The sequence below is a fragment of the Falco rusticolus genome, chromosome 7 (genome assembly GCF_015220075.1).
Source record: "Falco rusticolus isolate bFalRus1 chromosome 7, bFalRus1.pri, whole genome shotgun sequence".
Lineage (NCBI taxonomy): Eukaryota > Metazoa > Chordata > Aves > Falconiformes > Falconidae > Falco > Falco rusticolus.
The window spans coordinates 6,167,902-6,182,909 of NC_051193.1; the positions used below are offsets into that span (position 1 = coordinate 6,167,902).

The 15,008-nt window shown below is 48.3% G+C and overlaps 1 protein-coding gene across 3 annotated transcripts in view; it reads left to right on the top strand.

The window, feature by feature from the left end:
* Positions 1-15,008, top strand: part of IGDCC4 (immunoglobulin superfamily DCC subclass member 4) — a 101,392-nt gene that overhangs the window by 69,847 nt on the left and 16,537 nt on the right. Inside the window, exons 6-15 of one of the 3 annotated variants that reach the window (XM_037395246.1) lie at positions 1,190-1,345; positions 1,868-2,278; positions 3,022-3,186; positions 4,317-4,454; positions 5,922-6,095; positions 6,690-6,923; positions 12,058-12,165; positions 12,926-13,109; positions 13,789-13,916; positions 14,614-14,784. In XM_037395246.1, the coding sequence (XP_037251143.1) occupies positions 1,190-1,345; positions 1,868-2,278; positions 3,022-3,186; positions 4,317-4,454; positions 5,922-6,095; positions 6,690-6,923; positions 12,058-12,165; positions 12,926-13,109; positions 13,789-13,916; positions 14,614-14,784 (1,869 nt within the window). The remainder of the gene's footprint in view (positions 1-1,189; positions 1,346-1,867; positions 2,279-3,021; positions 3,187-4,316; positions 4,455-5,921; positions 6,096-6,689; positions 6,924-12,057; positions 12,166-12,925; positions 13,110-13,788; positions 13,917-14,613; positions 14,785-15,008) is intronic. The other 2 variants (XM_037395247.1, XM_037395248.1) reach the window with 2 other exon arrangements.

The window sequence follows — 15,008 nt, forward strand, 5'->3', positions numbered from 1 at the left end:
GTGCATTCCCTGCTGATGGTGCTAAGTAGGTGCAGCTGCTCACAGTGGAGGTGGAGAGTTTGCTTCTGTCTCAGAATACAGGCTCAGCTGAATCTGCGAGAGGTAAGGGCCAGGCCAGTGCTGAGTTTTTGCTGTCTGAAAGATGTCTGTGCTTCTGCAGGTGGGGAGGCACAAAGGCGGGTGTTGCACAGGTACTGCACAAATTGGCTGGCTCTCCCAATCTGCTAACTTGTGCCAGAGCTGGCCATGGGTTCCTGACCTCCCATCCAAGCCTTTCCTTGGCCAGACTGTGCTTGCCCATACTCTGTCCCCAGGTCTTGGCTTTGCTCCCCCATAGTCATTCAGAGGTACCAACACTGGGATCCCCATATTTCTCACATCCGAGCAGTGCTGAGAATAAGCAGTGCCCAGCACCACCCTGCCTTGTCTGTGACATGCTGGGGAGCCTAGAGCTATTTGAAGTTGTTAGAAGGATGGCTCAGCTTCTGGCCAGGGAGCTGGAGCCACCATTTTCTCCTTCCCTACTCAGCAGTGTGCTGAGCATCTAGCGAGGAGAATGGGGAGAGGGCAGCTCACAGCCTGTGTCTCTGACCCGAGCACCAGAGCCCCAGGGAGAACCAGGTGTCTTCCTGACAACTTACAGATCTGGAGCCAAGCTGGGGGCAAGCGATGAATCAGGAAGTGCAGGAAATTTGGGTTCAGGTTCAGGACCCAGAGGAGGGAAGAACCAGAACCCCGGAGCTGTTAGTGATTCAGCGCTCTTGCTGACATTTGCATTAAGAAGTGAGGGGAGGAGGCATGTGTGTTCATGCGTGAGGGTCAGCAGGCAGATCCAACATCTTTTCCAAAGTGTGTGTTAGCATAGCTTTCCCTTGAATGTGTTATTCCTAGGGGGTCTCACTGCAGGCACACCCTAGGCATCAGAGACTCATTTTGATCCAAACCAGAATTTTTTCAGTTATTACGGGCTAAACTAAATCTTGGACCAATTTTGGCTTGGGCTGGCTGATGCTCGGTCAAGCACTGAGGAGTTTCCCAGCAGGAATCCTCCTCTGGGCTGGAGTTTGGGATTTGGGGGTCTCTCCACTCCCCAGCTGTGATCCTGGCGCTAGTAGACACGTTCTTTACAAGCCCTCGTAAAGGGCAGCCTGGGGCTCCTTCCAACATTTGTGCACATTTCTTCCTGCAGATGGAAAGCCCGTTTCCACAGATGTGATTGTGCTGGGCCGGACAAATCTCCTCATTCCTTCCAGCCAGTCCCATCACTCAGGGGTGTACGTCTGCCGCGCCAACAAACCCCAAACCAGGCAGTTCGTTACAGCCGCAGCTGAGCTCCGGGTCCTTGGTGAGTAGAGAGCAGGGTAAATGCTCCAGGTAGAAATGCTGACCGAGTAGCTGGCATTACGTGGACCAGCACCCAGGAGATCCCCATGCAGTTGTGTTTGTAGCCCGTGCTGGATAAGATGGGAACCAGGTTAGAGCCAGGAGGGTGGGGACAGCTCTCAGTGGGAGTGTCACCTCTTTAATTTGGGTTTTACTTCCTTGTATTTACTGAACTGTTTTATGCCTTATTCTTGTTCTCCAGGGTTCCCCCATGGATATCTGTATCAGCAATTAAATTTCAGTATCATTGAAGCCAGCAGGGAGAACAGCCTAGGATCAGGGAACACAGCACATGATTGATACAGAATTTATTTTTGCTTTTGGACAGAGTCTAAATTAAGCCTCTAGAGTCTGCCTGGCAAATCCTATCTTGAAGGCAAAGCTGCTACTGAATAAAACATAGCACCGAGTGGGGAGGAGAAGGGATTTGCTTTGCTATCTTTTTCTCCTCCTTCCTGCATTAATTTGTCCTCTCTCCTCACAGCTACACCCAGCATCTCCCAGGCTCCTGAAACCATCTCACGCACTCGAGCCAGCACAGCCCGTTTTGTCTGCAAGGCAGAGGGCGAGCCAGCTCCAACCATTCACTGGCTGAAGAACGGCAAGGCCATCCTTTCCAACGGGCGGGTGAAAGTGCAGAGCAGCGGGAGCCTCGTGGTCAATCAGATCGGGTTGGAGGATGCTGGCTACTATCAGTGCGTGGCTGAGAACAGCTTGGGCATGGCTTGTGCCACTGCCAAGCTCTCTGTGATCGTGCGGGAGGGTTTGCCCAGCGCTCCCAAGAAAGTGTCAGCTGTGTCCCTCTCCAGCACCACAGTCCTTGTGTCCTGGGAGCGGCCAGAATACAACAGCGAGCAGATCATTGGCTTCTCGTTACATTACCAGCGGGCTGTGGGTAGGTGTTACCTGCCTGTGTTGCAGGCGCAAGACACAAGGCACAAGTTGACTTTCTTTCCCAGCGAGTGAGAAGTGTGAGGCAATCCCAATTAGTTTAGCCATTTTCATTGCAGGTAAAAGAATTTTCTCTCAGGACTCAGCATGAGGCTGTGACAGTGCCTGCGGATTAGCTGACATATACTGACTTCTTGACCAGCAGTAGAGAGTCCATGGAGCTGAGTTGTCTGGATTCTAGTGGGACCAGGCACTTCTGGAAATTTATTTCTGTTCTTTACTTTTTCCTCCAACACACTGATTCTATACGCAAAGGGTGTGATTATTAGTGGAGATATTAAACAGCTACATTGTGTGCAGGGGTGATCACTAAATTATTCACAGCCAGAATCTGAAGCGAGTCACTTTGCTCTCTTGGGGTCTCTCTTCCCAAACAGCCAGCAAGCCAGTACTCTTGCTAAATTGTTGCCAGAGCTCCTCTGAAAATTAAGCTGGTAACTGCAGCTGCCTTAGCATCGATTAAGGAGCTTGAGTCGAAGTAGATAGGCTAGCAGTAAGGCATGGAATGTTTCTGCCCAAAGAATTCACATAAGAGATGGGTTTTGTTCAGGTGCTGGGGGAACTGGAGAAGACATGGTGATTTTTAAGATGGATTTACATCGTGAACCTTGGGAGTTAACTGTTGGTTTTTTTGAAGAGTGTCTTGGCAGTTCACTGACCAGCTGATCAGTGTTCCCTTGGCTCTAGGAACAGATAACGTGGAATACCAGTTTGCTGTCAATAATGATACCACTGAGCTGCAAGTGAAGGACCTAGAGCCCAATACCAACTACGTCTTCTATGTAGTCGCATATTCTCAGCTCGGAGCCAGCCGGACATCCTCTTCCATCATTGTTCAGACCCTGGAGGACGGTGCGTTGAATTAGATGGGTGCTGGTGCCTAAAATATATTGTTGGTCTGTTTCTTAGTAAGCATTGAATGTGCTATGGAGAGTAGTATCATCTCCTAGAAACCTAAACCTGCTTGCTGCTTCTACGGCAAAGAGCTTTCTACAGAAGCTCTTTTACAAAAAAATACAAACAGCAAACCAACCAAAACCAAAGCACCCTGGTCCGATCATCAGCTTGGGTGATGAAGAGCATGAAAATAACCTAGCTGACACTGGGGCTCATGAGAATCCTGTGAGAACTGCAGTCAGGTCTTCTGGACTTTCACCTAGCTAATGTGATATTGCTCCAAACTTGACCCTGGGCCAGACTTGATTTCGACTCAGAAGACAGACATCTATTACAATTTGTAGGGGTGGGAGCCACCATGAGGTTGGATCCTTTGAGAGGCAGTAGTTTGTGTTGATTTTACCATTTATCACATAGCATTTTGCAAGCGGTAAAGGCAGAGTGCCAGAAGGACAGCTGCCCAACAGGGGAGGACATGTACAGCTTTCAACAGACTGCAGGACAGAGGCAAGAAGCAATGGTTTTGGCAGGCTTCATGCAAGCCCCTGCTATGCTGCGGGGTGCCTTATGTGCTTTTAATACTCCTGACAGTGAACTGTGTGGTCCCACATGTATGTGTCTGAAGCCTGAAAAGCAGAGTTGAAAGCCTGAATGCTGCCTGCAGTACAGAGCTGTGATTCTCGAGGGAGTGGGGATTCCCAGACTGAAGTCTGGATCTGCGAACCATTTCCTTTAGTGTCTCCTTCGTGCTCCACAGTACAGCATAGGCTGATTTGCTGGTCCGTGCTAACCTGCCCAGTTTGCAGCGGGCACAGGGTCCCTAGGGAGCCGGGGGGGGGGGCAGCAGGCTCTGACCAGCTTACTGAAGGTCAGCGGCCCTCCATCTCCCCTCCCCAGACACTCCGTCAATGCTCTGAGCTGCTGGAGAGCTGTGGGGTATTAGTTTCCCCTGGGACAGACAGCCCGTCACCGGTGGCAGTGGCAGGTCCAAACCAGGTAGTGGCCTCCAGCCAACTGAGGGAGCTTACAGGGATATGCTGAGGTCTTTCCCCAGTCTTTGCTGACTTCTTGTTTCTTCTACCCAGTCCCTAGTGCTGCCCCTCAGCTGTCCCTGTCGAGCATGACTCCTGGTGACATCCGTGTGACGTGGCTGCCTCTTCCTCCAGAGCTGAGTAACGGCAAGATAACAAAATACAAGATCGACTACTGCACCCTCAAGGAAGGTGAGGGAAGCACCACTGCGGGGGCGTAGGGTGGTGTCTTCTGCTCCACCAGTGTTAACAGCATGTCATGTTGAGGGGAGGAGGTGCAAGACTGAAAACAGAGGGACAGCTTTTCATCCAAGAGAGAACAGCCCTCTCTTAGCCTGTCTCTGCTGGTGGCAGTCACAGCAGTGCTGGTGCTGTGCTACTTCACACTACTTCGAGGTGCCTTTTTCTGTGATTGTGGAGGAGCCTGTGTCCCCAGGGGAATGACCTGATGCTTGCATTTACATGCTGCCCCGTGAACGTCTGTATGAGCAAGCCTGTAGTGCCATCTGCACTGTGTGTTTTGAGGGAAGAGCTTTTTGTGGGCTGGGGAAGAAGGGCAAATGCATTTTGTTCCTTTAAAATGGAATCTAACCAAAGTGATCCTTGTGGGGAAAAAAACAAGTATCCTGACCAGGCTGTGTTGCTCTGTTGCTGAGTTTTGTCCAGTTTTATTTATATATAAATAAATATTATTTATTATTATCAATACACTCTAAGAAGCCTTCAGCAGGGATGGTAACGTTTACCTGTGCTGAATGTGGCTGTTCCAATTCCACGTGTGCTTGCTTTGCAAATCCTTCTGGGTATTTGCTCTTAAAACTGTCAAAGCTCTGTGGCTTCTCACTTTCCAGGGTCATGATTCTTACTAAGAGAAGGATGGGGGGTGTGATGAAGTGCTGGACATGTTCACATGTGTTTGATCTGGATTAGTAGTCTACACCGTGACTCCTGGCTCTTGTTCTTCTGCCCTGAGCCTGCATGTGTCTCTGTGGCAGTGTAAAACCTTGGAAATGTTTGCAGTCCAGGGGTCACACTTGGTAATACACTGTTACGTAGCAGGGACAGCACTCCCGGCTGGGTTTACACCTGATGAAGCTGAAAAGCAAGGTCTCTGCATTCACCAAACAGGCAATATGAATCTTCAGCAAGACCAGTTAGTTGTTACAGTGAAAATCCCAGGCCATTCTCAGTTTAAATTTCTTGGTATCTCCCTTATGAACTTGGGTGGGCTGAAGAGGGGGCGATAAAATCTCAATCTGCTGTGGACGAAGGTGTGAATTTTGCAGAAAGCAGGGCTGCTGGGCAGTTCTGGTTCAAGCCAAGGTAAGGATTTAAATACAGCCGTGAGAAGCACTGAAACGTACCATCAGCTGCCATCGTCCATGCTCATGTTCTGCTATCACGTCAGCAGCAGCAAGGTGACAACTACTCTCCAGGCAGACTCAGTGGGGCTGAAGGCAACCTGCAGTTTGAATGTGATGTCAATCAGGATATCAGCTTTGCCCAGTCTTTAGTTATAAATTTTCCTGGTGGCAAAGCCAAGCCAGCCGAGGGTGTGCAGACCACGTGGGGGTATCTGGGCTTTGTGGCTTGTGGCTGCTCAGCTGTGTTTCCTTTGGACTGGGAAAACCATGTTCTCAGTGGTGTCACCTTTTTCAGCAGATCAGGTTACCTCCATTGAAGTGGGTGGAAATGAGACACAAATCACTCTCTACTCGCTCCATCCCAACAAAGTATACAAAGTCCGCATCGCAGCCAGCACCAGTGTGGGCTATGGGGCTCCTTCTGAGTGGACCCAGCATCGGACTCCTGACAGAGACAACCAGACGCATGGTAGGAAGCTGGGTAATGCCTGGGATTTGGGGCAGGGTTTGCAGGACATTGGGGAAGTTGAGGCATGATTGGAGATACTTGCTTTCTTTAGGAAATTATAACCATTAGTTTTGGTTAAGCCAAAGTACCCACCTTTATCTTCCTGTTCAGCAGCCCCTTTACGCCTTGCCGCTTGCTTGGGTAGTGGGTCTTTCCTCCCTCCACATGCAGCTGTGAAAATTCTTAAAGAAAGAAAGAAACAAACAAAAATCCCAAACCTCGAGTTACAATATTTAGGAGCAGATAGGCAATTCTGCCAAACAAAGCTGAGCCCAGGGCTCTAGCAGTGGTTAAAGACAGTGGTATCTCAGAATACATTGAAAAACTTCCATAGTGGCTTTGTGACATTCTTTTCTTCCTGTATCACCCACCTGGTAAAGTCAACAGTAGAGCATAATGTACCACTCTCCACTGTTAAGACTGTGGAGACATCCCACTCGCAGGACAGCGTTCCCTCACACCCCTCCCTCACTACCAAGGACAGGGTGGATTCAGTAGAGCAGGGAAGTGGAGACAAGTGGCTGAAATTTTTCTCTTGTCTTGTTCTTCTTCTAGTTCCATTTGCCCCGACAGAATTAAAAGTCCGAGCGAAGATGGAGTCTCTCCTAATAACGTGGCAGCCCCCAGCCAACCATGCCCAGATATCAGGCTACAAGCTTTACTACCGAGAAGTGGGCCCAGAGGAGTCCAGCGATGAAAGCCCTTTGGATGGTGCGGAAGATGAGAGCTGGGACGTAGGACCCATAAAACTAAAGAAGAAAGTGAAGCAGTACGAGCTGACTCGACTAGGTTAGCTGGTTACAACTTTTTAGCAGTTGGTGTAGAAACCCAGGGTCTATCTCTTGTTTTTTGTAGCAGTCCTGGGATGCTTCCAAGAGGCTCAGTTATCTGCTTGGCTGCAGATGCATAGGACCAGGACCACGTGAGCTTTTTCAAGAGTACCCAGAATCATTTCTGGAGTAGAGCTCTTGGGGCTTGTTCTAAGCAGAGTTTAAAACAGAAATTTCTGATGCCAGTGTAACAGGGATTGCATGTTTAGCCAGGGGCTACTAATATACTTAGTGTACGCTAATAAGTGGTTCTGAATTGGTTAGTGGTTTTTATTGTGTCAGTATAAAGAGTGCCTAGATTAAGGTCTCCAGTCAGGACAATGATCTCTTCTTCCCTGTGTATTTCTAAGCAGCTCCATAATTGCATGCTATTTGAAATCTCTCTGTATTAGAATGCAGACATGGGTTAATTCACAGCATGCTGATTTCGGGTCAGTGTACTCCTCCGCCTCCCCCTAAGGGGAAAGGGATAGAAGAGTGAGTGTCCACGGCTGGAGAACAGCTCAGCATCACAGTCAGATCTGCCTGCCTGGCTAACTGTGCTTAGTGTTTCCCATAAGGAGTTCTGTTTCTAACATCTGATCACACTCATTAGTTGATTTGCCTGTTGATGCAGGATGGAGAGAGAAAAGAGAGTCATGGCAGATGCATCCTTGAAACAGGATTCTGCTTCTTAGAGCTGTTCCATCGCCCACTTCATGCTTCATCCCTGTTACTGCCCAGTGAGCTGAGACTGCAGGGAGAGTGTTTCTCGTGCTGGTTCATCTTACACGTCTAGCATATATATTATGCATGGTATAAAGGTCAGGCTGCAGCACCTGGAAAGACAGTTTATGTCATCACTGAGTAGGTTTCCAGCTATGCTGCAGCCATCCTGCCACTGAGAGGGTGTTAACAGTTATGAGTTTCTCTGAAGAATTTAGGTCTGTAATTATTGCACTGAGGAAACCACATGTGAACATCATCATGCGCTGCTCTAACCACTGGCAAGTCAGTTAGCAGAGGGGCTCAGGAGTGGGCTGAATTGGTTCCAAATGCTCTGGCACGATGATGCTGAGAAGGCTGCTTGTTCTTCTGTAATTGCTTCCTTAAATTTGGGCAATCATCAAGCCCTAATGGTTTCCTTATGATTTGGTGGTTGTGTATCGCCCATCATCGTGTCAGGAAGAGAGTCTCGGGTTTCTTCCAGCCGTGGATGTTCTCTTTTCTCCCCCCTGTGCTGTTGAATGTTGTGCTCTTGCACGCGTACAGTAAAGGAAGGGGTCAGGAATCCAGCTGTGCTGAGAAAGGCAGGGGGGTCTGGACATGAAACAAGGAGGAGGAGTGGCTGGTGTTTAGAAGGGTTTACTTTTATGGCAGGGAGCTGCCCTGCACCAGTGCTTACATCTGCATGAGGGGTCTTGCAGGCGGAGTGGGTAGCAGTCTCAGAAAAGGTTAGCGGCCCTGATGTGATCTATGCTGCTGCACGCTGGCTGATGGGGAATCAGCTGGGGGGATTTCCCAGCTCATGGATGTCTGCCTGGGAAGCACAGCAGTAGAAACCTCTCCTAAGATCCCTCTGTAAAACCAACCAACCAAAATACCCAACACTACCTCTTGGGAGTATCTCTTGATGTCAGGGTAAGGTGGCTGCATGTGGTAAACGGTGCTGTCTGGTGGGAGAGTGAGGTCTGCCCGGGGGGTTCCGTGTGAGGTGGGCTGCTGAAGAGGTGTCATAGCTGAAACTACAGGTTGGGTCAAGAGCTTGGAGAGATAAGTATAGAATGTTCTTTGTTCCATAAAACAGAGTATCTCAGTTGGAAGGGACCTGCAGTGATCATCTAGTTTATCTGCTGCTTAAGGGCTGACCAAAGGTTAAAGCAAATTATTAAGGCATTGTCCAAATGCCTCTTAAACGCTGACAGGCATGGAGCATCGAGCACCCCTCTAGGAAGCCTGTTGAAGTGTTGGAAACGGTGTCAGGAGATCCCAGGGTTAGGCACCAGGAGTACAGGGCTGTAGCTCAGACATGGTTGCATACAATATCAGTGCAAACAAGGTCCAGCTTCCCCGCTGGAGGCTACTGATGGCTGCAACACGGTCACTAAAGGCCCCTTGGCTCCACACCTCCACAGTGTCACTGAAGCCAACGCTCTGCCTCTTGTCTTGTCTTGGTTTGGGGTGTGGCCTGAGAGACAAAACTCCTGTCGCACTGGCTGTTCCTGCATAGTTCAGTTTTTATTTCCTGGTTTTCCTTGTTGTTTGGTTTTTCCAGGAGCACAGCAGGGCAAGAGGGGAAGTGCTTTCTGGGGAGACTGCTCTTTTGAGGCATGTCTCAGACAGAGGTGGATGGGTGTGCAGAAAGCAGATTTGGAGAGAGCTTCTTGAGCACAGTTGCTCTTTATTCACAGTGATAGTAAGTTTATTACACCAGCAAAGACCCTTGCCAACGTTTCCCTCCCCTAGTTTTCTGTAACGCTAGGCTGTGTTTTAGGCTGCAGTAAGGTTCCTTGTGCTAGTTCAACGCAAGATTCTTGTTTTGTTTTCTCTTGCACTCGCTGGTCCTGCTACTGAAATGGTGCCAGCTTTGTCTACCACCTCTTCCCTAGCCTGCAGACTTCCTCATCTTTTGCCTTACCCTGAACATCTGGGTTCTTGATTTTTGCCTTTGATAATGTCTCAGCTCTCTCCATTTGAGCTATCTGAAATAAGAGAATACTTTTCTTCCGTGCTCGTGCTAACCTCTGGAGCAAACCGTGTCTCCTTAGAATGATACTTCTAATGACATGCCTTGTATCTTGTCCAAGAGGTATGTGCTGAAATCCTGTGAGAGAGATGGGCAGCTGTTCAAAGGCATGTAAGAAATTCAGCAATTTCATGAGCCTGCCAAATCAAAAGGAAGCTGTCCTGAATCACCAGGAGGGCTTTTCCCTGAGAAATTTGCATTGATTTCCACGTATGTTCTAGCAGTTAGTCTCTGTAATGGTATGCAACTACCAGGGCCATAACTTACATGAAAAATAAATGATAAGGATCTGATCCTGTCTTCCATGTTCCCATAAAGGAAGATTACATTCCTCTGGGAGTGACTCCCTGGAGATCAGGGTATTTTTCCACTTACAGGAAAATATAGCGTATGGCACCTGGCCAGTATGAACACCTTGAAAAACTGAATGAAACAACATATTTAGCATATTGGATGTATTATGCAGTCATCCAGATTAGTGATTTGAAATGATCTGGACTAGATTATTCTGCTTATATTTAATGTATGATGGAATGCAGTGAAATACATCTGTTTTCATGCTGCTTACTAGCTTCTTGACAGCTTGAGAGCTTTATATCTGCATGTTCTAAGAGCTTGAACATCTGGGCCAGTGTATAAAAATGGAAGCCAAGCCTCTGACTGAGAAATCCAAAATACCCCTATTTTCAGAATGTGAATTGCTTGATCTTATAGTGGAGCTCCCCTAGTTTCACGTGGAAGTGGCTGCTGTATTGATCCTACCCAGGGATGGAGATGGAGGACTTGTCCTTTCCTTCGTTGTCCAACAGGAGCTGCCCACAGCTGCATCACGTCTGTGAGCTCTTCCTCCTCGTTTTGGATCGTATCATCCACTATGAGCTCGTGTCCCAGTGAAGCTCAGCCAAACGCTCAGGCAGGAGGCAGAGTGTGTGTGTGCTGGTGAGACTAGACTGTGGGGTTCTTTGTTCCACCGAGCCTGTGGTCCCAGCCATTTGGAAATGGAGTGCCCTTTGGTCTCATCCCCCTTGTGTAGGTTTCAAACATTTTCCTGTGGCTGGAGAGCATGGAAATGCAGATCAGGCTGTCTTGGAGGCAGACAAAACTCTGTTTGCTTTTGGGATTCTTTTTTTGGGAACAATGTGGCTGAACTTTTTTTATATTCTGAGTGTGAACATGTGTTGTGGAGCAGAGAAAGCCTTTGGTAATTGGTACCATTAGCCTCTGGGACCGTAATCAATGCAGTAATAATAAAATTGGCATCAATAAGAAAGGTTTTATTCTGCTTACGTTGTCTGGCAAAAAGAGAGCAGTGATCTGTCAGAGCAGGGAATGAATGGGCACATCCCAAATTAACAAACTTCATCAATGCGCTGCAGCCAAGGCATCTAAAGACATTCTGGACTGCTCTCATCAAGCTTCTGGCTGGGCTGGCTGCTGAAGGGAGAAGCTGGCCAGTGTCTTATTTGAGAACTTTGTATCTCCCCAGTTGTTTCTTCCATTAAACCTTTCCGTTAAAAAACCCCTCAGATGTTAGTTAATACAGCAGAGGAGTATTTCAGCTGATGAAAGGCCACAGGAAAGAGGGAAGTGAATTTTGAACCAGGGCAGCACTACCTGGAGACAAAGCACCCTGTCCCACAGCTCAGTTTGGATTCAAGTGTGAGGTTCCCTGTAGAGTGCATGGTTGTCTGATGGGAAGAATGTGTAATGAGGGCCCTCAGGTTTCCGGTGTGAGTTTTGTGTGCTCTGTTGCTTTTCTAATTGCAAATCAGGAAACTCTGCTGTGGAAGCAAGATAGTCACCATACAACAAAAACTGCCAGTGACTTAACAGGGCATGTGAGGACTTGCTGGAAGGAAGATCCTCGCAGCAGTGAGGACTTTAGAACGGACTTTAGAAACAGAATGGACTTTAGAAATGGGAGGTGCATTTTGGAGAGGAGAGGATGCCCTCCTTAAGAATAAACAATGCAGTACATCCACTTCCGTGGTGGGGAGTGAGGAGTTACCATGCATAGGTTTCTTTAGTAGTTTGCAAGGGAGAAAGATCAGGAGATTCTGAGATGATGTGCTACAGGCCATGGTGCTGTTAACCCTTGGTGGCTGGGGCAAGTCCATTTGCTGCTGATGCTTTCTGTAAAAAGTGAGGGGAGCAGCTGTGATGATACACACACCAGTTGTGAGGCAGTATGTGAATGTGGAAAGCCTGTAAGTGGAAGGGGGACTCCCTGCTGTATTGGCAAATGCAACTCTGTTCAAGCTGCTTTCTTGGATGGTGAGAAAAGCTGGTCAGATCAAAGAAAACACGTCTAACCGGGGAGGGTTGGTAACAAAAATAACCCCAGACAAACCCTGATTGATTTTTCCAGCTCCTGGGAAACTCTATGAGGTGAAGCTGGTGGCATTCAATAAGCACGAAGATGGTTATGCAGCGGTTTGGAAGGGCAAAACAGAAAAGGCACCTGCAACAGCAGTAGGTGAGGAATGCCCTTCATTTGTTGTCTGTCTCTTCTGCTTGGCATGTGGCTTCAAAGGGAGAGTAGAGGTAAAGTTACAGAAGATGAACTTCAAGGACAATACCAAAACAGGAAAGTCCCAATATAAGGGAACTTCCTTTGACAGTCATTGCAAATTGCATTGGAGGAATTATAGTGGGAAGGAGAGAAAGGAGCAAAATAACTCCCTTCTCATTAGGGTTGTTCTTACACTGGCTGTGGATGGCCTTCACTGTGTTCTCTCTGGCCCTGTTAGTGGCTCAGGAAATGTCAAATCACCTGGGTTTCGTCTCTTACGTTAGGAAGATTTGAGAATGTGAGTTAGCAGCATGCCAGGCTTTTTGCAGTGTTACAAAGAAAGTAAAAGCTTTGAAGATTTAGGCTCCATTCTCAGCTCTGCCAGTCTGTTGTGGGACGGTGAACATTCTGGGCTCCTCCTTACCCTGGTGCAGGCCTGTCAGGTGGGTAGCTTTGAAGCTGGCCTCCTGTGCTCCACAGCAGTACATGGCCACCTTGGTGCATGCGTCCTCGTTGTGACCTTTCCCGCAGGTGAGGGAAAGCGTGGACTGCACAGGAGGGCTAAGCTGGACATCTGGGCTTACACTGGAGGCCAGCCTATCGGTGCAGGCTTCACAGCCTAGGCCTGTTTCATTCCATGTTTTCTGTTTTCATGATGGCTGTCCCTTGCCTTACTGACATGTATGTCTCCACATGTCTTTTCTCTTTTTGTCTCTCATCATAGATCCTCCTGTGCAGAAGGGTCCTCCGCTGCCTCCAGTCCAAGTCTATGCAGAGTCCAACAGCTCAACTTCCATATGGCTCAGGTGGAAGAAACCTGACTTCACAACAGTCAAAATTGTCAACTACACAGTGCGCTTCAGCCCCTGGGGCCTGAAAAATGCCTCTCTGGTTACATACTACACAAGGTAAAGAGAGATACTGAGCGTTCGCTCGCCATATATCGCTCATGTCAGAAATAAAGACAGGGCAGGAGGAACCTGCATTGAAGTTCCAGCACCGAGCAAAATCCTGGGTGTTTCACATACTGGAAATGTCTGACTTGGTCACAGATACTTTCATAACTGCTCAAGTGTGAAATGTGGCACTGGGAGTTGTCTATGACTTTAATACCAAGACATCATTTACTGGCTGGTCTCTGCATCTTTTCTGCTTTGGTTGCATCTTATATGCTTGTTTTCCTATTAATAACATGGCCAGTCTCAAAACATTCAAGATTTGCCAGATGGTCCTCAAAAGTTTGGTTTAAAAATTGCTAGAGTTTAGGCAGTTACAGTAATTTGGGGATGTATTTAGAATATGGATTCCTATGCAGGTTTTCAGCCTATAGCCAGGCTGCATTTTCAAGCTTTTCTCTGCAAGTACATTAGAAATGGTCCTGGAGGCTAGGAACCTACTTTACTCTGTATCTGGGAGTTGAGGGCTCTTGCATTCACATGACTGCAGGAGATGAAGCTTTTGGTGAAAAGTAAGTACTGTAAGAGTTAGGATAACCTCTTAAAGTGTTCCTGGTAAGGTATCAAGGTGATAGTGAGTGGGAGAACCATCTAGTGTTCATGGCCTTGTGAATGTGTCCTCTTTTGGCAGCTCGGATGAAGACATTCTCATTAGTGGGTTGAAGCCCTACACCAGGTATGAGTTTGCTGTGCAGTCCAATGGTGTTGGCATTGACGGGCCCTTCGGCAGCGTGGTGGAGCGGTTCACGCTTCCTGACCGTGAGTATTTATGGGAATTGATCCTGATTTCTCCTGGCTTTCTCTGAATCTCTGTCAAATCCCACCTAATGTGCCCCTGGGAGATGTGATCTTAGATCACCTCTAAGCCATGATGCCCCTGTGTACATGCTGAGAGCCTCTAAGCATCCTGGTGGCTTTCCCCAAGTCCATTAAAAAAGTGCTGCTTTGTAAACAGATAGGAGTATGTAAAGAGAGTTAAGGCAACAATTGTTGTTACTACTGTGGGGTTGGCTCTGGGTTCAGAGAAATCCTGCTCGTTAGAGAGAGCTGATAATGCATCACTTAAATGCTAGGTCCTCCATGGTGCTGAATGTCACTGTCAGAACAAGAGCGCCTTGCCCAGCCTGGTTTTCCAGTAAGATCTTTGCTTTGTAGCTTCAGATCTGGTGAAGGCTGGGGGGCAGAGATGATAGTGGGAGCGTTTCCCTGGACTGGTTGGCCATGGTGCACAAGTCCTGCCTTGTACTGGGCTCAGCAGCCTCCTTTCTGCGCTCTCTGCAGCTTGGTTGGATGAGGTGTCTGGCCACCCAGGCTGCCCATCGTTTCATGCTTGCAAACATGCGGCACCACTGAGAAGGATCCAGAGAAGGCACAGGGCAGTTGTCATGCCCTGCAAGTTGAACGCTTTCCTCCTCTCTCCTGCTGTTCATGCCAGGTCTTTACTTGTCTCTGCCAGGTCCCTCGACTCCTCCCTCTGACCTGCGGCTGCACCCGCTGAACCCCTACGCTGTCCAGGTGCACTGGTGCCCCCCTGTCGAGCCCAACGGCATCATTGTGGAGTACCTCATCCTGTATAATGCCAACAACACGCAGCCAGATGACATGTGGACCTTGCTGACGCGAGAAGGTGAGTCTCTTTGAGATACTGTAATACCCCATCAGGTCCTCCTCCTCCTCCTGCCTTCTTCCTTGTCTGTGAAACCCTGCTTGATCAGTTCTGCTGCCTGGACTTTTGCCTCATTTGAGCACATACAAATAAACATTCAAGACCCCATGCTGCCAGCTTTCTTGGAGCATATGCTGGGCCTTGCTCCTGGTCAGAGGAGAGTCCAGGGACATGACTGCTGAGAG